The sequence below is a fragment of the Eptesicus fuscus genome, chromosome 2 (genome assembly GCF_027574615.1).
Source record: "Eptesicus fuscus isolate TK198812 chromosome 2, DD_ASM_mEF_20220401, whole genome shotgun sequence".
NCBI lineage: Eukaryota > Metazoa > Chordata > Mammalia > Chiroptera > Vespertilionidae > Eptesicus > Eptesicus fuscus.
The window spans coordinates 693,945-713,664 of NC_072474.1; the positions used below are offsets into that span (position 1 = coordinate 693,945).

A 19,720-nucleotide genomic window follows, 5' to 3' on the forward strand; every position below is an offset into this window, starting at 1 on the left:
TTAAAAAAAAAAAAGACTTTACTCAAGTTAACATTTCACTTCCTGAAATGCTTCCTACTTCCAAAGGTAAAAAGAAATGCTTTCTGCCCAGCTGGCGTGGCTCAGTGGTTGAGCATCGACATATGAACCAGGAGGTCACAGTTCAATTCCCAGTCAGGGTTGCAGGCTCGATCCAAGGTGTGGGGTGTGCAGGAGGCAGCTGATCAATGATTCTCTCATCATTGATGTTTCTATTTATCTGTCCCTCTCCCCTCCTCTCAGAAATCAATAAAAATATACTTAAAAAGGAAAGGAAAGGAAAGAAGGAAGGAAGGAAGGAAGGAAGGAAGGAAGGAAGGAAGGAAGGAAGGAAGGAAGGAAGGAGTGAAAGAGAGAGAGAGGGGGGGGAAGAAAGAAGAAAGAAAGAAAGGAAGGAAGGAAGGAAGGAAGGAAGGAAGGAAGGAAGGAAGGAAGGAAGGAAGAAAGAAAGAAAGACGAAAGAAAGAAAGAAAGAAAGAAAGAAAGAAAGAAAGAAAGAAAGAAAGAAAGAAAGAAAGAAAGAAAGAAAGAAAAAAAAGAAAAAGAAAGAAAACGCTTTCCTTCAGCTTAGCTCAGAGTGGATTGCCCAAAGCTTATTGTTGTAACACTTTTCGGCCATTGGACATGGCGGAACGTCTTACAAGCCCTTCAGGTACAGTTGCACAGCCTGCAAAAGGAAAAGGCATCATGGGAGGCTGAAAGTCTCTCTTAAGGGAATCTGGAAGTCATGCTGGGTTTACCTTTCTTATTCCCCTCTTGGATTAGGATGATGACACAGTTCTTTTTTGGTCTAAATCCCTAATTTTCGGCCATCCTTAAAGCCCTTCTTTACCTTTTTTTATATTATTATTATTGTGATAAATTAGAGATAACAAACTTTACCATCTTTAGCATTTTTAAGTGCACAGTTCAGTAGTGTTAACTATATTCACATTGTGTGCAACCTATCTCCAGAAATCTTTCATCTTACAAAACTCAAGCTTTGTACCTATTAAACGATAATTCCCCCTTCGTCCTCCCTCAAGCCCCTGATAACCATCATTCTACCTTCTGTTTTTATGAGTTTGGCTACTCTGGATACCTTATATAAGTGGAATCATGCAGTATTTGCCTTTGTGACTGGCTTATTTCACTTGGCATATTGTCCTCAAAGTTCATCTGTGTTGTAGCATATATCAGAATTCCTTCCTTTTAAAGGCTGAATAATACTTCATTGTATGTATATTCCACATTTTATGCATTCATTGGTTGATAGACATTTGGGTTGCTTCCTATTATGGATAATGCTACTGTGAACATGAATGCATAAATATCTCCTTGAGACCCTGTTTTTAATTCTTTTGGATATATACCCAGAACTGGTATTGCTAGATCACATGATAATTCCATATTTATTTTTTTGAGGAACCACCATACTGGTTTTTATAGTGGTAATATCATTTTACATTCCCAGCAACAATGCACAAGGGTTGCAATTTCTCTACATCTTTGCCACACTAGTGGTTTTTGTTTTTGTTTTTTATAACAATTATCCTAATGGGTGTAAGGTGGTAGCTCGTTGTGGTTTTGATTTGCATTTCCTTAATGCTTAATGTTGTTGAGCATCTTTTCATATGCTTCTTGGTCATTTGCATATCTTCTTTGGAGAAATGTCTGTTAAAGTCCTTTGCTCATTTTTAAATTAGATTATTTGGTTTTATTGCTGTTAGGAGCTTTCTATATATTCTGGATATAAACCCTTATCAGATATGATTTGCGAATATTTTCTCCCATTTTTTATATTGCCTTTTCACTCGAATTGTGTCCTTTGATGCACAGAAGTTTTTAATTTTGTTGTCATACAATTTATCTGTTTTTACTTTTGTTGCCTATGCTTTTAGTGTCATATCCAAGAAATCACTGCCAAGTACAAGGTCATGAAGCTTTCCCCCTATGTTTACTTCTAAGACTTTTATGGTGTTAGCACTTATATTTAGGTCTTTGATCCATTTTCAGTTCATTTTTTATATGATGTGAGGTAGCAGTCCAACTTTATTCTTTTGCATGCAAACATCCAGTTTTTTCAGCACCATTTGTTGAAAAGTCTGGCACTCATGTCAAAATCATTTTACCATATATGCAAGGGCTTACTTCTGGGCTCGCTATACTATTCCACTGATCTATGTGTCTGTCTCTATGCCAGTGCCACATTGTTGGATTACTGTAGCCTTGTAATAAGCTTTTACATCTTATTTTTAAATATGTTTTCATTGATTGTTTTAGAGAGGGAGGAAGGGAGAGGGATAGAGAGAAACATTGATGAGAGAGACACATCAATCAGCTTCCTCCTGCACACCCTCTACAGGGGATCAAGCCCACAACTGGGGCATGTGCCCTTACTGGGAATCGAATTGAGGACTTCTTGGTTCACGAGTTGACATCCAATCACTGAGCCACACCGGCCAGGCTGTAATAAGTTTTAAAATCAGGAAGTGTGAGACCTTCAACTTGTTTCTTTAAAAAAAAAAATGTTTATTAATTTGAGAGAGAGAGGAAGGGAGAGGGATAGAGAGAGAAACATCCATCAGCTGCCTCCCCCACACTCCCTAATCAGGGATTGAGCCTGCAACCTGGACAAAAATCGAACCAGCAACCTTTCAATATATGGATGATGCTCAACCAACTGAGCCAGAGCACAACTTGCTTCTTTTTCAAGATTGCTTTGGTTATTCAAAGTCTCTTGAGATTCCATGTGAATTTTAGAATGGATTTTTATTTCTGCAAAAAATGCCGTTGGGATTTTGACAGAGATTGCATTAAATTTGTAGATCACTTTGGGTAGTGTTGACATTTAACAATATCAAGTCTTTCAATCACAAACAGGGATTATCTTCCATTTATTTACATATTCTTTAAGTTCAGCAATATTTTGTAGTTTTCAGGGTATAAGTCTTTTGCCTCCTTGGTTAAGTTTATTCCTAAGTATTTTATTCATTTTGATACTATTTTTTTATGTTTTTATTGATTTCAGAGAGAAAGGGAGAGGGAGTCAGAGGTAGAAACATCAATGATGAGAGAGAATCATTGATCGGCTGCCTCCTGCACGTCCCCTACTGGGGATTGAGCCCGCAACCCAAGCATATGCCCTTAACCGGAATCGAACCTGCGACCCTTCAGTTTGCAGGCCGACGCTCTTATCCACTGAGCCAAGCCAGCTAGGGCTATTTTGATACTATTATGAGTGAAATTATTTTCATAATTTCCTGTTCATATTGTTCACTACTAGTGTATAGGAATACAACTGAGTTTTAAAAATTTATTTTTAATCCTCACTCAAGGATATTTTTTCCATTGCTTTTGGAGAGAGTGGAAAGAGAGAGAGAGAGAGAGAGAGAGAGACATCAATATGAGACACATCAATTGGTTGCCTCCTGCACATGCCCACTGGCACTGGGAATTGAACCTGCAACCCAGGTACATGCCCTTGACCATGAATCAAGCCAACATTCTAACCACTGAGCAACACCTGACTAGGGCCACAACTGACTTTTATTTGTTAATTTTGTATTCTGCAACTTTGCTTAATTTGTTTATTAGTTCTAAGAGGGATGTGTGTGTGTGTGTGCAATTAAAGCCCTTCTTGATGCTCATCAGATCTTTCCAGAAGACTGTTTGCCCTGGATATTTCCTTTGCCCTGGATATTCCCAGTCTTCCTTGGCTCCTTAAGCTTCAGTTATCCCTAAGAACACAGGGAGAGATGCTTTGCTCCAAATGCTGCCACCAGCAGAAACTCCTGCGTTGGTATTTGGAAGGAAAGGTGGACCAGTATTTTTAGGAAGTGTTTGGTGGTTGGTGGTTGGTGGTTGGTGGTTGGTGGTTGGTATCTCACTGCGGAAACCTTGCCCCTACACAGTTTGTACAATCATGACATCCTATATGGAGGTGAGTGGGTATGAGGGACCTAGAGGCCAGAAACTTGAAAGTACCTCAGGAATTCCTCTGGGACAACTTGAGGCAAGGCCTCCCTTCTTGAAAAGCATCTTGGTGCCATTCCTGAGGACTGACTCTGGATTCTCAACACCATCATTTGCAATATTAGAGTCCCTGACCTGTATGACCAGCTTCATGGAGATGGGCCTCTTGGACCCAAACAACTTGGTTCGATTTCAAAAATGTATTTGATAGAAGAGCAAGGAGTTCACATTGTTTGCCAACAGGAAAATGTATACCATTCAACTTTCCATCACTATGTCTCACCTCCACACTGATGCTATCTTTCAATTCCTCCCATTTCAGGAAGGTTGAACCTCCCTGTTTGATACTCCCATCTTTCTAGGGACCCACCCACCACCCAAGGAATGCTTTTATTCAGCCATTTCTGACCTAACTCTTACAGACCCTTTTTTTTTTCTTTTATACCAAATTGGTAGAGTTTGACCTGAAGGAAATTTAATTATCTGGACTAAATCACATCATTATCTCTCCCTTGGGGCATTGATCAGCCCTCCAAATCCTGAGGGCTGTGGATCATCTAAGACTTACGGTCACTGTCACCTGCCAAACACCATTCAGATCCCTGTAAAATGGCAGAGAATATCAAGATTCAAGGTAATACCTGGGAAACAGGCAGCACAGAGCCCAGCCTATATCCTGGCCTCATTTCAGTTTCAAATTCTGTACAGTACAGTAGCCCAGAGCCACAGGGTCCATGCCTTGTAATGGAAATGGAAATTTGAAACTTGGGAGACTCTAACTGGAAATAAAGAATTTCATGGTTTGTAATATGACCTTGAACTGACAAACATCTGCAGAAAAGATCAACAAGAAGAAGAGCAGATAAAAGATAAGACTACTATCCACACAACTGTCTTTTCTATCCTAGGGGTGTTATCGTAGCCTTGACATCTCTTTTCCTACCTATCTGGATGCTGGTCCATATGGCATGACATCTTACCTAGGTACAATCACTATCTTGTAGACCCTTCCCAATGACACAGCTGCACTATAAATTAGGGCATCATGAAGCCCCTTTAAGCTTGGGACTCTGGAGGGCCTAGGATTTTCTCCAGCCCCGCCTGGGCCTTATTGCAACCCCATGGACATCTTTAAATGTTCAACCTCAGACCAATGACACAGTTTTCTGAGGTTTAATTCCCTGACCAGATGAGGCCTATCCTCCAATGGCAAGGCAAAGCCACCAACATCATATTGGTCAAGAGATTGATGAAAGACCTTTCCTGTCTTCTCAGGTTCCTGAATAGGATGATCACAGATCCCTCTTCATACATCCTCTGGAACTCTATTCTCTTTTAGGTCAGTGGTTTTCAAAGAAGTTTCCTTGGAGCCCCATCTAGGGAGTATTAGGGGGAAATGAAGCAAGAGGAACCTCAGAGCAGTTTTGCTTTTCTCCTATATTTTGAACTTCATCCTAATATTTTGTTAGAACGATGGATTCCACTGCTTTTTTAAAAGGTTGAGAAACCAGTGGTATGTTCCAATGGCACTGTTTTGTGGCTAACACGCCCAGAAGTGAAGCACACCCACCAGATCGTACTCTCACTACAGAAGGTCAGCACCTCCTCTAGAATTCTGGCCACAAGTACATTACCCATCTCTTCTCCCTCAGGATGGCTGGGCAGTAATCCTCTGGACAGATTCTTCTGAAACACACTATGCCTATCTCACATAACTGCAGCCCCCATCCTCCACACAGACATGGCATTAACTGACAGATACCTCTGGGTACCCAGGAAAGCCTGGGCTGAATCCCATACCATCCGGTGAAATATGGACACATATAACCTTGTTGGAGATTACCTCCACTGCTAATTTCAGATAGTCTGTTCTTCCTTTTGACTCTCACCAGCCTTGCTCCATTGTGCCCGAGATCCAAGGACCCGCATCAGCCTAGCCATGCTTGTGGGGACTTTGGGATGGGTTTTCTTGGGCTCCAGGACCTTGAAGGTGAAACCTGAAGCCAGATTCCCACCCACTTCTTTTTTTTTTAATATTTTTTTTATTGATTTTTTTACAGAGAGGAAGAGAGAGGGATAGAGAGTTAGAAACATCGATGAGAGAGAAACATCGATCAGCTGCCTCTTGCACACCCCCTACTGGGGATGTGCCCGCAACCAAGGTACATGCCCTTGACCGGAATCAAACCTGGGACCCTTGAGTCCGCAGGCCGGTGCTCTATCCACTGAGCCAAACCGGTTTCGGCTGCCCCACCCACTTCTCCCACAACTTGTCTCACCTGGAGAAAGCCCCATCCCAAATTCAGAGACTGACCTTGATGCAGAAAGAAGCGGGGCTTTGACAGCAGGCCCTGTGGATTAGACCTCTCTACCCCAGGCTCCTGGATAGTGCTCCTGAGGCCTGATTTACCGGATGTGCAGCTAAGCCCTGGTCTCCAGCCCCAGCTCTCCAGCTTTCTCCAAGGAACATAGCCCAGGTTACAGTCCCTTTTCTGGTATCTCTGCCACTCCCAGAGGAAGGGTGGACATGGGGAGGGATCAGACTTGTTCTCAGGTAGCGCAGAACTTGTTCCTCCTGGAGAGGGATCAGGACAGGAAAACAGAGAAAGTAAGAAAGGAGGGAGCAGGGCTCAGTGAGGGCTCTGGCAGCTCAGTGAGGGAAGGAAGGGTGGATGTGGGAGGTAAAAAAAAAAGGGGGGTCAGGGGCTTAGCAAGTGTAGTGGGGGAAATGATAATGCTGGAGGCTTAGGAACCCAAGATTCCTGCCTTCTTTAGGTCTCTGGGAGCACTCAAGTTGAATTTGGTGCTGGGGTTTGGGAGTCATCATTCCAGAGCTCAGTGTCTGGGGATGACACAGAATGATGAGTCAACTGCTTCTGGTGCTGCTTTTTGACCCAGAACCCTTGATTTGAGCAGGAAGGGACATTGATTCCATTGATTCTATCCACTGCCATCAGGCTAACCCAGTGGTCGGCAAACTCATTAGTCAACAGAGCCAAATGTCAACCATACAATGATTGAAATATTTTTTGAGAGCCAAATTTTTTAAACTTAAACTATATAGGTAGGTGCATTGTTATTAACTTAATTAGGGTACTCCTAAGCTGGCCTTTGCTAAAAGCATCCTCAATCTAATTGAGGTACATTCGCTGAGGTCGACCCCTTCCAACTCTCCCATCCACACTCGTCTTGTGTACTTGTTTCGTCTATCTCCTGTCGTTCATCCTCTCTATGTGTCCAAACCATCTCAACATACCTTTCTCAATCCTCGACACTACATCTTCTTTCACTCCACAACGTTCCCTAAAATTAACTTAATAAACTTTACTTAAAGTTTTAAGTCTTAGTTAAATTATAGGTACTTTGAATAAAACTTGATATCATACTTAAGAACGATATTATTTATTGATAAAATTAAATCCCTTACAATATCCATAAAATTAAATCATGACAATGACCGACAAACATAATGTGAACAGTGGCCTTGCATCTCCTTGGAAAGTTTGGGTAAGTCAGGTTTGTATGTTGTTGTTTTTAACTTTAGGCACGATTCCAGGTTCTCATCAATAAGACGACTTCTCAATTTACTCTGGATAAGGTTCATGCTTGAAAATGATTATTCACATAAATACTAGCAAACGCTAGTTTTTTCAGTTCATTATATGAGTCAGGAATACTATTCCAGGTGTTAAAAATCAACATATCTTCCTTCTCCAGGTCTTTCAAAGCAGACTACTTGTGCTGTGAACTAAGTTCACATTTGTTTTTCTCCAATATTTCTATATCAGCACAATGATGTTCAAATTTCGAGCTCCACAATTCTTTGTTTTGTAAATCCAGCAGTTGCATTTCAAAGTTGCCAATGTCAATATTAAAGGGAGAAAAATTTAATTCTGTTACAGTAGCATTAAGAGTTTTTTTAACAAAGGCTAATGTCACTTTGCTGTTTCTGAATTCCTGAAACCTGTTGAGAAAAGCGTCCCTCATATTTAAAAGTGTTGCTTTGAAATAGCAAATGTCAATATCAGAATTATTTTATTGGCGATGTTTCAACAGGCTTGGAAAGTGAATCAAAGTTTCTCTTTCAAAATCTTGAGCAAAAAGAGATAATTTCTGACGGGGAGGAACCAAGATGGCGACAAAGTTAAACAACTAAACTGCTGCCTCACACACCACAGGAAAGCTGGCCGAATGGTAGATTTACAACTAAGAAGGAAAAAGAAAGGAGAACAAATGCAGAAAAGCTGAGGTACGGAGGCGTGCGTAGCGGGCTGATGGCAGGCGACAGGGCGTGTGGCTTTTTTTTCAACCCGAAGGGAGACAAACTCCCGATCACTCTGAAATCCAGTTTCTGGGGACACGCAGGGACCCAGACACCTACAGGGAGAAGCTGGACTCTCGGCCATCAGGTCGGAAAGTAAGAGTGACTTTTTTGCCCAGCAATCATTGTTTATTGCACTGGAGCGTGGGACAAGGGGACTTGGAAATGTGGAAAGCGGAGACAGCTGACGGCAGCCATTGCCGTTTGCCACGCCCTAGCCTAGTGACGCCCTGAGACCCTGCCCCGCACATTCTACAAACCCGCCCAGGCTCCACACAGTGGCTTTTGCATATAAATGGCCTGCCTTGTGGCAGCTTAACCAAATAAACTGCGGCTCCAGTCACACTGCTCCAAAACTGCCAAACCCCAAGCAAAGAGGAGAAAACTAGTTCTTGCTGTAGCTCCTGCTGGGTGGCCTCAGACAGTAGCTGACCTGCACCCCATTGGAGATCCAGAAACTAGGACACCTTAGTGGTCAGTGTGAAATGACCGACACCAGATTTCAACCATGCTCGTAAGGGACACATTCAAGAGGCAGACTCAGTGAGCGCCAAAGCCCTACTGGAACAAGTCCCGCCCCATAAACGTGTCTCCAGCACAGTAATTCTTCCTTTATAGACACAGCGGGTCCTCATAGCCAATTGGCCTGGAGGTCAATTCCTCCCAGTGACATCAACAACAATCAAGACTTAACTATAACAAGGCTGTACACACAGTTCACTAAGGGGTGCACCAAGAGTGTCCACCTCAGGTAAGTGGGAGGCTGACCCGTTGAACCAATAGGACACCTAGTACACAAAGCTACCCTAACCAACTCAGGGAAGCAGCGAAAATGAGGAGGCAAGGAAACAGATCCCAAATGAAAGAAATGGAGGAGAACAAACAAATGGACATAGAGTTCAAAACCATGATTATAAGGTTTTTCAAGAATTTCCTAGAAAAGGCCAATAAATTTAGCCAGACCCTCGAGGATATGAAAAAGGACCAACTAGAAATTAAACATACACTGACTGAAATAAAAAATATTATACAGAGACCCAACAGCAGACTAGAGGAACGCAAGAATCAAGTCAGATATTTGGAATACAAAGAGGAAAAGGACACGCCTCCAGAAAAGCATGAAGAGAAGAGAATTCAGAAAGTTGAAGATAGTGTAAGAAGCCTCTGGGACAACTTCAAGTGTACCAACATCAGAATTATGGGGGTGCCAGAAGAAGAGAGAGAGCAAGATGCTGAAAACCTATTTGAAGAAATAATGACCGAAAACTTCCCCCACCTGGTGAAAGAAATAGACTTACAAGTCCAGGAAGCGCACAAAACCCCAAACAAAAGGAATCCAAAGAGGACCACACCAAGACACATTATAACTAAAATGCCAAGGGCAAAAGACAAAGAGAGAATCTTACAAGCAGCAAGAGAAAAACAGTTAGTTACCTACAAGGGAGCACCCATACGATTATCAGCTGATTTCTCAACAGAAACTATGCAGGCCAGACAGGAGTGGCAAGAAATATTCAAAGTGATGAATAGCAAGAACCTACAACCAAGACTACTCTACCCAGCAAAGCTATCATTCAGAATGGAAGGTCAGATAAAGAGCTTCACAGATAAGAAAAAGCTAAAGGAGTTCATCACCACCAAACCAGTATTATATGAAAAGCTGAAGGGTATTATTTCAAAAGAGGAAAAAGAAGAAAAAAATAAAGATAAAAATTATGAACAACAAATACATACCTATCAACAAGTGAATCTAAAAGTCAAGTGAATTAAAAATCTGAAGAACAGAATAAACTGGTGAACATAATAGAATCAGGGGTATAGAATTGGAGTGATTGATAATTCTCAGGGGGAAAGGGGTGTCTGTGTTGGGGATACGGGAAGAGAATGGACAAAATCATACATCTATGGATGAGGACAGCAGGGGCGGGGAGGTAAGGGCAGAGGCGGGGAGGGAACCTGGTGGAGGGGAGATATGGGAGAGGGAAAAGGAGAAACAATTGTAATAATCTGAACAATAAAGATTTATTAAAATTTTTTTTAAAAAGATCATTTGTTTTCGAATGAGATAACTTCTTCTAACATCGAAAAAATTGTGTTTCCTTTCTCCTGTAGTTTACGATTAAGCTGATTTAGATGAGACGTAACGTCTACCATGAAATAAAATTTTTGGATCCACTGATCGTTCATTAGTTCTGGATAGTGAACACCCTTCTCAAGGAGAAATGCTTTAATTTCTGTTAATAAGGAAGCGAAACGTTTCAAAACGTTTCCTCTTGATAACCAACGTACCTTGTTATGCAGCAGAAGATCTGCGTACTCACTCTCCATTTCAACTAAAAATTCTTTAAATTGGTGATGATTAAGAGCTTTAGCTATAATGGAGTTGATAATGTTAATCACCAATTCCATAACTTTGCAAATTCCTTCTGGAAATGTCTGCGCACAAAGTGCTTCTTGATGAATGATGCAATGGTAAGTAAGTATCTCGTGATTAATTTTTTCTTTCAAAATAGCAACGAACCCGTTTCTTACGCCGGTCATACTTTTCACTCCATCTGTTGAAATTGAGACAATTTTATCGAGTGGAATATGATGTTTTTCATGCACTCAATTACAGCATTTGCTATATCCTCTCCACATGTTTGACCTTTGAGTGGCAATAATCCTAAAAGTTCTTTAGGACCTGTAGATGAAATAAATCATACAAAAAGTGAAACTTGTGCCAAAACCGGTTTGGCTCAGTCGATAGAGCATCGGCCTGCAGACTGAAAGGTCCCAGGTTCGATTCCGGTCAAGGGCATGTACCTTGGTTGCGGGCACGTCCCCAGTAGGGGGTGTGCAGGAGGCAGCTGATCGATGTTTCTCTCTCATCAATGTTTCTAACTCTCTATCCCTCTCTCTTCCTCTCTGTAAAAAATCAATAAAATATTTTTTTTTTAAAAAGTGAAACTTGCGCTGTATCATTTATGTCATAAGACTTGTCAACTGCTATTGATAAAGCTGAAACCAATTTAAGATCTTCGACTTGCTGGTCGGTTATATTCGAAGACATTTTGACTGTTCTGTCTTTCACTGTTTTAGCAGACAATGGTAACTCTTTAATTTTTTTTAGAATATCTGCTTTGTTCTTAAAATCCCGAAATAGCTCTTCGGATGCATTTATAAAACAACTTTTTATGTATTCACCGTCTGTATATGGTTTTCCTCTCTTAGCAATCTCTTGACTAACCACAAAACTTGCAATATTAACATTGTTGGAAGATTGCATCCAGTAATTAAATACAGAACTCGGTTTTTCTTGACTCTTCTGAAGTTCCTCAACTGCCTTCTTCCTTGCATCACCGACAGGATATTTAGTACTAAATGACACGTGTTTAGCTGTAAAATGTCTCTCCAAATTTGATTTCTTGTTATGCGCCATTTTTTTCCTGACAAATAAGACAGGTCGGAAGGCCATTTAAGTTTTGAATAAACGCGCAAGTCTCGGTCCATTCAACTTTAAATTCACGGTTTCCGTCTTCCGTTTTTCTTTGCTTCTTCTTTGTAGCCATGTCAAACAGGGCACCTAAAAAAGTTTCATTTTATAATAATAAAGCCACCAACACAAAATAATTGCAATTCTTAAATTGATGACAAAAATACCTGTAGGATGTGCAGCTGGTTGGAAAAATACAGGTAACTTTATGCTTCGAGTAGGTACCTTTGTCACCCGCGCGAGGTTTGCGGGCGTGACTAGCACTAACCACTGCACTGAGGCTGCTGACTGACCGGCTCACTCAACTCCTGCATGAATCGCGGGCCTCCCCCCGCGCTGTGTATCCCACGGCCCGACCGACCAACCCCCCCACTTCTTCTAACGCCACTTCTTCAAATTAGACTCGCCCAGGCCGAAAACCGACTTCTGCGCATGGGCCATGAAGTTTCAATCGCACTGTACGTGCGCGCCCGCACGTGGAATTTTGTGGAAGAGCCACACTCAAGGGGCCAAAGAGCCGCATGTGGCTCACGAGCCGTGGTTTGCCGACCACTGGGCTAACCCACAAAGGTACAATTCTCTTCTCCAAACCCAGTATGAATACAAAGACCTTCTCTGAGGACCTCCTCCCTTAATAGGGCAGAAATGGTCCAAAAACGGCCTTTTCCAAACTTTAAGAACAGAAAGGTCACACATATAAAAGATGAATACAGGGCTCCACCCAACCAACTGCATCAACTCCTCCATTTCCACAAGAGCAGCAGTGAGTCTTTCCGTTTCTTCCAAGACCCATGGTTTCCTGATGGAGATCTGGGTTGGATTCCTTTTCTCTAGATCTGTCTGTAGGTCATCCTGCCCCGCAAAGAAACCCAACCCCCTAGCCCGGTCCTCCTCTCTCCCTACATCTCTCTGTGCGAGACTGTGGTGGGCTACCTCCCTGAGTCCCTCTGGCTCCTCTGGGGAGCCCAAGAGGACTCGGGGTCCTTCAGTCACTGCCGAATTTGTCCCCAGAAGACCGGAAGCTGTTTGTGGGGATGCTGGGGAAGCAGCAGGGTGAGGATGCTGTCAGGCGCCTGTTCCAGCCCTTCGGCCACATCGAGGAGTGCACCGTCCTGCGGAGCCCGGATGGCACCAGCAGAGGTGACCTGAGCTGACCCCGGGACTTCCTGGTGACCCTGACTCTCCCTGAGCCACCCAACCCCTCTGTCCTGCCCCAGGCTGTGCCTTTGTGAAGTTTGGGAGTCGGGGGGAAGCTCAGGCGGCCATCCAGAGTCTGCACGGCAGCCGGACCATGGCGGTGAGGGCGGGCACGGGGGCCAAGGGTGAGGCCCGGGGTGGGGACTGGCTCCTCCTCCCCACATGTGACCCGTGCCCGCGGAAAGGGCCTGGTGGGCCAGGCGCTCAGCCCAGGGCCAAGGCTGGGGTCTGGACCCGGCACCTGGCCTCCCCTGCCCTGCCCAGGGTGCCTCATCCAGCCTCGTGGTCAAGCTGGCCGACACGGACAGGGAGCGAGCCCTGCGCCGTCTGCAGCCGCCGGCGGCCCAGCTGGGCGCCTTCCAGCCGGCGCCGCAGCCGCTGGGGCCCCGCGGAGCCTACGCCGCAGCGGTAGGTGCCCGCCCTGGGGACGCCGTGGGCCAGCCGGGTCGGAGCCGGAGCCGCTGCCCCCCGCTGGGCCCCACAGCCACCCGCTTCCTCCCGAAGGTTCTGCAGCGGCAGGCGGCCCTGCTGGCCGCGGCCCGAGGCCCGGGGCTGGGCCCGGTGGCGGCACAGATGCAGCACGTGGCGGCCTTCAGCCTCGTGGCCGCGCCGCTGCTCCCCGCGGCAGGTACTGAGCGGGGGCGGGGCCGGGGGCGGGGGCGGGCGAGGCCGGGGAGGCTTCGGCCTGACCGGCCACCTCCTCCGCCGCTGCAGCCAGCTCCCCTCCTGGCGGCCCGGCACCTCTCGGAGTCCATGCGCTCAGCTCCTTGACCCCTCAGACCAACGGGCACCCGGGCCCTGACACGCTCTACACTAACGCGCTCTCCCCTTACCCAGGTGGGCCCCCTCCCGCCCCCGCTCCGCCAAAATCTCCCCGAAATGGAGTGAGGAGCGGGGGCAAGGGTGAGGGGATACGGGGGAGTTGGGGGAGCAGAGTGTGTGTGTGGGGGGGTCTCCCTGGAAAGGATTTCTCCTCTTTCCCTGTTGCCTTTCCCTGGATCCTGCCCACCGGCAGGCCTTCACTGTGGCCTGTGCCCTTCTCTCCCCAGCCCCGAGCCCAGGTGTGGCTGACCCGCTGCAGCAGGCCTACGCTGGGATGCACCACTACGCAGGTTTCACTGGGCTCTACGCAGCCTGGGAGGGTTTGAAAGGTCCCAGAAAGGAATAAGGAAATTGGGGGTGAGGTGTGGGGGCATTATGCTCTTTTCTGAGGAGTCAACCCTCCCATTCCCCCAACCCCTGGGCCCAGAATGGCCTCTCTAAGGGTGAGGGTTACCGCGGACTGGGCTGAATTGGTCAAAGTTGGCCAGGCAGATGGGGCCTTGCTTGGGGGATGGCTCCTGAGGTTCAGTGGCCACTCCCACCTCTGTTTTCACCAGCCTACCCGTCAGCCTATGCCCCAGTGAGCACAGCTTTCCCTCAGCAGCCTTCAGCCCTGCCCCAGCAGCAAAGAGAAGGTGAGGGACAGGGCTGGACATCAGGACCTGGTGGGGCTGGACTCAGGTCCCTTCCCTGACCCAGCTGCTGCTGTTCCGGCAGGGCCCGAAGGCTGTAACCTCTTCATCTATCACCTGCCTCAGGAGTTCGGTGATGCAGAGCTCATACAGACCTTCCTGCCCTTTGGAGCTGTTGTCTCTGCCAAAGTCTTTGTGGATCGAGCCACCAACCAGAGCAAGTGTTTTGGTAAGCTGAGCCCAACCCCTGAGCCTCCCCCACTGCCAACTTTAACATTCCTTACAGAGCCTAAGATTGTTCCTCCATAAGTCAATGATTCCCAAGCACTGAGCATATAGCACAAAGCAGAGTTACAGACCAGTGGTAGAGCTAAGCCCAGACCAGGAACAAGTCTAATTCAGGTTGATCTGGGAAGATCAGGCATCTGGAAGATGTTTGTTAGAGTCTATCCAGGACAGGAGGTGTCTGGGTCTGGACCAGAGCTCCCTTCCAACTCCAACTGCAGTTCAGAGGACCAGAATGGGAGTTGAGGAGGGAAAGAGTCAACCCATGCTAGGGAAACACCCCAACCAACACCCACATACTCAGAATTGCTTCCAGTCCTTTCAAGAATCACACTTTTATGAAATTCAAACCATTTGACCATGTAAGTATGAGTGTGTGTACATGTACATGCAAACAATGGAGGGTGGATGTGGTATATGTTTGATGCAACGGCCTGAGGGGGAGGGAGAAGAGAAGGCTGGTCAGAGAGAAAGGAGGCTCTGCCAGGCAGAGTTCCCAGCTAACCTCTGTGCCCAAATCCCCAGGGTTTGTTAGCTTTGACAATCCAACCAGTGCCCAGACAGCTATTCAGGCCATGAATGGCTTTCAGATCGGCATGAAGAGGCTCAAGGTCCAGCTAAAGAGGCCCAAGGATGCCAACAGGCCTTACTGATATGCTCTCACTGACCAGTCACAGAAAGGTGAGTCCTTGGTAGACCCCAGGCAAATGGGGTCTGAGTGATGGAGACCCTCTCAGCTTTTTGTTCTTTGTGGGATGTTGGGGCATTTATTTATTAAAAAGTCTGGAAGAGAAGAGCCAGGAGTTAGGAGAAACTCAAATCCTTAGTTTGAGACTTTGTGATTTTCCTTCAATTCAAGAACTGAGATAGACTACATTTCCTGTCCCCATATTCTGGGAGAGACAATTAAGAGCTAGATCCAACCAGTTATTTTTACTCCAGAGATAGCCACAGAGGGCCATGGGAATAGAGAACTCGAATTGAAGGAGGGCAGGGGGATGGAGAATGAGACTAGAAAAGTAGGTTTGGGCAAGCTTATGAAGGGTCTTAATGACCATGAGTTTGAACTTTATCCTGAAGATGATGGAAAATCATGAGGAATTTAAGCAAAAAGGGAACATGATGTAAGAGCTGGGGAAATGGCAGTTAACATGGAGATAAGGAGAGAAGCAAGTACGCTGAAGAGGGACCTGTGGGGCTTGGTGGGTGATGGGGAGGGAGATGCCAGGCTCTGTTAGGTTTCTGGCAGGGCTAGCTGCCTGAACCTTTTAGAGATTCGCTATCTCAGAAGGTCCTCATGGGCCTGCCTCACTTGAAGTACCCTAGGGAGCCCCTCTGGGTTGGGTGCTGACTAGGGTGCTGACTAGGGCCCTGCTGTAGCTGTGCTCCTCTGGAAGAGAGGCCCAGGCACTCACCTAAGATGTAGCTGATGGGGCAAGCTGCTATTCTTATCTTGCCCTCCAGACTGATTTTTGCCTCCCACCCCCTACCTCCCTGCCCCTTATCAATTAATACCAACAACAGATTCGGAAGAGTGAGAAGAAGAAAAGAGAGGAAAAGCACAGAAGCGCTTAAGCAGCCCTTCTTGAAGGAGCAGCCACAGACGGAGGTGGATTGGACCCAAGGCCAGTGCCTGGGGCTCAGGCCACTTTAAGGATTGTCTTCATCAAGTGGGTTGTTCTATGCCTGTGACATAAAGCTCAGACTGGAAAGGCCGCTGGGGCTGGCTGAAGATGGACTGTCAAAGGGAACCAGCAGAGGGACTTGGGGGTGCCAGGGTCTTCTCTGCAAGGGAAGCCCAGATTTACTTTGTTCAAAATCATATCATTTCTTAGAGTTTGAGGACCAAAGGACTATTGCTTTTTAAAGAATATATATATACCAAAACAAAACACATACAAGAGAAACACAAAAGACAGTATAGAGTCTCATAAAAGCTGCCTTTAAATGTCCCTAGGAGACAGGGTGAAGTAGACTTTTAAAAGCCCAAGCCTATTCAAAGGGAGGCTGTAGAGAGACTGTTCTGTGTCACCTATTCCCTTAAACCATCTCCCCATCCTGCCTTTCTAAAATAATTAAGGACTTGAGGCCTAGGCTCAGATGCAGGTGACAAGAGAGTTATGGAAGCAGAGGACCCACAGTACCCAGACGCAGAGAGCAGCACCGAAGAGGCCTCAGGAGGAACTCTGCCCTGCCCTGGCCTTTACCACCAAGAGGGGGACCTGCCTCTCTTTCCTGACAGCCTTTCCTGTGGAACCACTACTTCTCTGGGCTGGGAGAAAAAGGGAGTTTGGGCCACCCTAGCTTTCCCCTTCCCTCTCCATATAGACAGAGGCCCTGCCTTTGGCTGAGCCGAGACACCTCCTATTTGCCCTCACCTTGAGCCAGCCCCAGTGTCCCCTTGCTCCCGGCCACCTTCTGTTTCTCAGTTTGACCACCTGTAAAGTAGATTCAGGATACATGCAGAGGGCCGTGACAACAGACTTGGAAGTTTGCTGCTGTATATACTGCCATTAAAAAGGGAACAATTTTCAATATGTAGAAGCTTCAGAATTTAAAGTCCCTCTTTACCCAGGACCTGGGAGAGTAGATGTTTTGCCAAAATACTTCTTCATTCCTTTAAAAAGTACATCTTTCTTATGCAATAGTGTTTCACGTGCTTATCCAGGGTGCTTCTAGATGGTTAGCAGTGTTCAGCTTAGTAGTGATGTGTGCTTTGTCTGTCTTTGTCTGTCTGTTGTATACAGTGGGTGCCATATAAAGCTGATCAATGGTGGTACTTCCTGCCTGCGTCTATGAGATGGGCAAAAGATTTCAGCTTAGAACACCATGATTCATCTTGCCTCTGCCAGCCTTTCCTGGGCCTGCAGGGACTTGCACATATTTTTCTCAGAAGGATAATTTCCTCTCCACCCCATAGACATGGATCAAACTGGTCTGTGGCCCCAGCTGTGTGGTGGGCACTCTGATCCCCAGATGTTGATGAGGCTGGAGGCCTTTTATCTGATAGTAAATCAGATAGTAAAGGATGTGAGGGTTGGATCAGAGGGTTCATCCTTCATAACAGTTTTTAAGAAAACTTATTCCTACCTTGTCCTCTGTCCTTGACTCATTTTTGGAAGGAATGGGATGAAAAAATAGATCCAGTAATAAAATTACCAGGTAATGTGTGGTATATATCAACTAATAATTTCCAACTGAGAGAGGAACCAGTGTTGAGGGCACCTGTACATCAGCACAATGCTGACACATAGACTGCCCACCCTAGACACTGATGGAGATAGGTAGCACTGCATATTCAAACAGATGTTCACATAGAGGTATAGAAGCCCCCTCAGTACTAGGTGCTAAGCACTGTGCTAGGAGCCTGGGCTCAGGCATGTTCCAAAGTTAGGAGGAAAGACAGACCGATAATGTAGTTATAATGGAGGGCCACGTAGGGTCTATGATAACAAGAAGAGTACTAATTCAGACTTGATAGATCAGAAAAAGGTTTCCTAGAGGAGATAGAAAAGGAAAAGAAAGGAAAGGGGAAGGGGAAGGGGAAAGGCAAAGAAAAGGAAAGGGTCTTTGAGGATGAACTGGGACTTTTGGACAAAGACATTTGGACAGTGCATCATTTTGATAAATTACCTTAATTACCAAGAAATAATAACGATTACCATTTATTCAGTGCCTACTATGTGCAGACAATGGGCACCAAGACTCTCTTCTCATTCCTAACTCTACCCTGAACCTTAACTCATTACAAAGTCACATAAAGAGACTTGAACCAAAATGGTATTTAAAAATACTTTGCTTCATAGTTAGGAACTGCCAGATTGTATGCTAATGGCTGCAGAGTTCGGCAGAGTCTAGGTAAAGGGTCAGCAAACTATGGTCTGTGGGCAAATTTGGCCTGCAGTCTATTTTTGTATGGCCTATAGGCCTTAGTTTGTAACTAAGAATGGTTTTTACATTTTTAAAGGATACAGAGTCTATGTGTGGCCCACAAACTCTAAAATATCTGATCTTTTAGATAAAAAGTTTGCTGACCCCTATAAGATCACGGAAGACTTGTAAAATGTCTAATGAGTTTGAACAACATGGTGTTTGTGTCTCTGTTGTTTGTGCATCTAGTAGTCTGAACCCTTTCAGCTACAAGTGTCAAAAACTCAACTCAAACATGTTTAAGCCAATAGGAAATTAATTGGGTTACATAATTGATAAATCAAAGGATATATCTGCCTTCAGGCATGGCTGGAACTAGGGATTCAAATAATGATGTCTCCATCTTTTGACTTGGCCTCACTAGTTCTAGCTCTAAAGTCCTAGGGAGAACTTCGGCCAGAATGGGCATGTGTTCACCTCTAGGGTGGAAGAGTAGACCACCATAATTGACAACTTCACCAGGACTGTGTGGAGGGGAGAAATGGCTCCCCAAAGGAAGGGATGATGGACAAATAAGCAATATGCATCTACTATATTCCACTTCTTTATTGCTCAGCATCCACCTGTACTTTTCTTGACAAACATACAATTTCAAAAGTGTGCCTGCCTATCAATACAATGATCCTAAGTCCAACAAAAAAACACACAAATCCTCAAGAGAAACCAAGATGGCAGCAAAGGTAAGCACCTAAACTGCTGCCTCACACAACAATTTCAAAACTACAACTGAAAGACAGAACGGACATCATCCAGAACCACAGGAAAGCTGGCTGAGTGGAAATTCTACAACTAGAAGGAAAGAGAAAAGCTCACGGAGAATCAGAGGAGCTGCAAAGGGCTGAGGCACAGAGACACGTGCGCAGAGAGGAAAGGCGGCTGAGTGCCTGGCTGGCTTTCTCTGGCGGGAGGGGGAAGGAAGCCCCCGACTGCACTGAACTCCAGTTCTGACTGCACTGAACCCCAGTTCTGGGTGAAACCCCATGGACCCAGGCTCATACGGGGGGAGTCTGGACTGTCAAGTAGAGAGAAAAGCACACGGAGACTCAGGGAAGCTGCGGCGGGCAGGGGTCTGGAGGCGTGCACGTG

The 19,720-nt window shown here is 45.5% G+C and overlaps 1 protein-coding gene and 1 long non-coding RNA gene across 2 annotated transcripts in view; one reads left to right on the forward strand and one right to left on the reverse strand.

Moving 5' to 3' along the window:
• Window positions 1–18,263, forward strand: part of CELF6 (CUGBP Elav-like family member 6) — a 48,215-nt gene extending 29,952 nt beyond the window's left edge. The window contains exons 4-13 of the mRNA XM_054725143.1: window positions 12,780–12,908; window positions 12,986–13,065; window positions 13,230–13,373; window positions 13,470–13,624; window positions 13,684–13,802; window positions 14,015–14,077; window positions 14,345–14,422; window positions 14,505–14,648; window positions 15,230–15,385; window positions 16,229–18,263. Of these exons, the coding sequence (XP_054581118.1) occupies window positions 12,780–12,908; window positions 12,986–13,065; window positions 13,230–13,373; window positions 13,470–13,624; window positions 13,684–13,802; window positions 14,015–14,077; window positions 14,345–14,422; window positions 14,505–14,648; window positions 15,230–15,357 (1,040 nt within the window). The 3' untranslated portion in view covers window positions 15,358–15,385; window positions 16,229–18,263. The remainder of the gene's footprint in view (window positions 1–12,779; window positions 12,909–12,985; window positions 13,066–13,229; window positions 13,374–13,469; window positions 13,625–13,683; window positions 13,803–14,014; window positions 14,078–14,344; window positions 14,423–14,504; window positions 14,649–15,229; window positions 15,386–16,228) is intronic.
• The window catches only part of LOC129151180 (uncharacterized), a 68,976-nt gene that overhangs the window by 14,363 nt on the left and 34,893 nt on the right, over window positions 1–19,720 (reverse strand). Inside the window, exon 2 of the long non-coding RNA XR_008557921.1 lies at window positions 6,287–6,547. This is a non-coding gene — a long non-coding RNA (uncharacterized LOC129151180). The remainder of the gene's footprint in view (window positions 1–6,286; window positions 6,548–19,720) is intronic.